Source organism: Penaeus monodon, chromosome 28 (assembly GCF_015228065.2).
Source record: "Penaeus monodon isolate SGIC_2016 chromosome 28, NSTDA_Pmon_1, whole genome shotgun sequence".
Taxonomy (NCBI): Eukaryota; Metazoa; Arthropoda; class Malacostraca; order Decapoda; family Penaeidae; genus Penaeus; species Penaeus monodon.
In genome coordinates, this window is record NC_051413.1 from 25343465 (window position 1) to 25344473 (window position 1009).

Consider the following 1009-nt stretch of genomic DNA (forward strand, 5'->3'; position numbering starts at 1 on the left):
ACATCCACACATATACAAAAAAAGAAATAATAAAACAGTCTTCCTGTTGAAACTACGGTAGAAAAGCCACAATCGGGGAAAGCGCTTCACTGCGCTGGGGCGGGGAAGTCTAACTTCCAGTCACCGTTTTCAGAAAACGTGAAAGTCCCTCCGGAAATGAACGGCATTCCGATGCACAGAGGTCTTGATCGGCCCCTAGTATCCTCAGAGTAGAGGATGAAATTCCCTTATATCTCTTTGCCGAGGCCCTTAACCGACACATCCCTGGCGACCAAGTTCCTCTCAACCAACCCTTTATACGTGACGGCCACTATTGGTTCACTCAGCTTTTCCTCCTTTAGTTGTAATTTCATAGCATTTTTTCGTGAACAGTCAGCCAACAAGGTAGCGCCAGTATCCAGAAACGCTCTGGCCGTTCTGCCGTTTATTTCCAGGTCTACAAAGATTCGCTTCGTATCTCCGTCAAAGCTCTTAGGCTCTCTGTAAAGCCACAAACGCTCCTGGTGCGCGGGGTTGAGATCGAGGACGCTGCAGGTGCTCGTGAGGAAATCCATCCCCAGGGCACTAGTGTAACTGTCGCTCTGCCAGACCCAGAATTAGAATTCCTCGGTCAGTGTTTCACTATGAGGGCTATCTATAGAAGAGAAGTACATTTTCATCTTGATGGTGCCCCTAAACCGATCGTCGTCGCAGGGTTCGATGAAGTCCGTGCATCCAAAATACTCCAACACGTCGGGGTTGATCGATGATCGGAACGCCCCCGTGTCAAGTAAGAACGCCAGACGAATAGGCTCGTGGTCTGGACTGTACTCAAGGCAGAGCTCCGCAATCATTGGGCAGTGGTGCTTTCATCTATAATTACATAAAGGGCGCACCCGTCTTCTTTCATCTTGATCGCTGTGGCTCCAGCGAGGTCATTGCACCGGGGCTGGCGAAGGGGCACCTGCGCTTGGGTAAGGAGCCTTTACGGAAACATGCTTGGGTGCGGAAGGTCCTGTGCTTGTGTGTG

General features: G+C 50.4%; 1 protein-coding gene across 1 annotated transcript; it reads right to left on the reverse strand.

Annotated features, from left to right (window-relative positions):
• Positions 1 to 45: 45 nt before the first annotated feature.
• Positions 46 to 608, reverse strand: LOC119590965 (the record flags this gene model as incomplete). Its single annotated transcript, XM_037939699.1, is given in 1 exon segment — positions 46 to 608. A coding segment is annotated over 1 exon segment (327 nt). The 3' UTR covers positions 46 to 227.
• Between the last annotated feature and the right edge of the window lie 401 nt (positions 609 to 1009).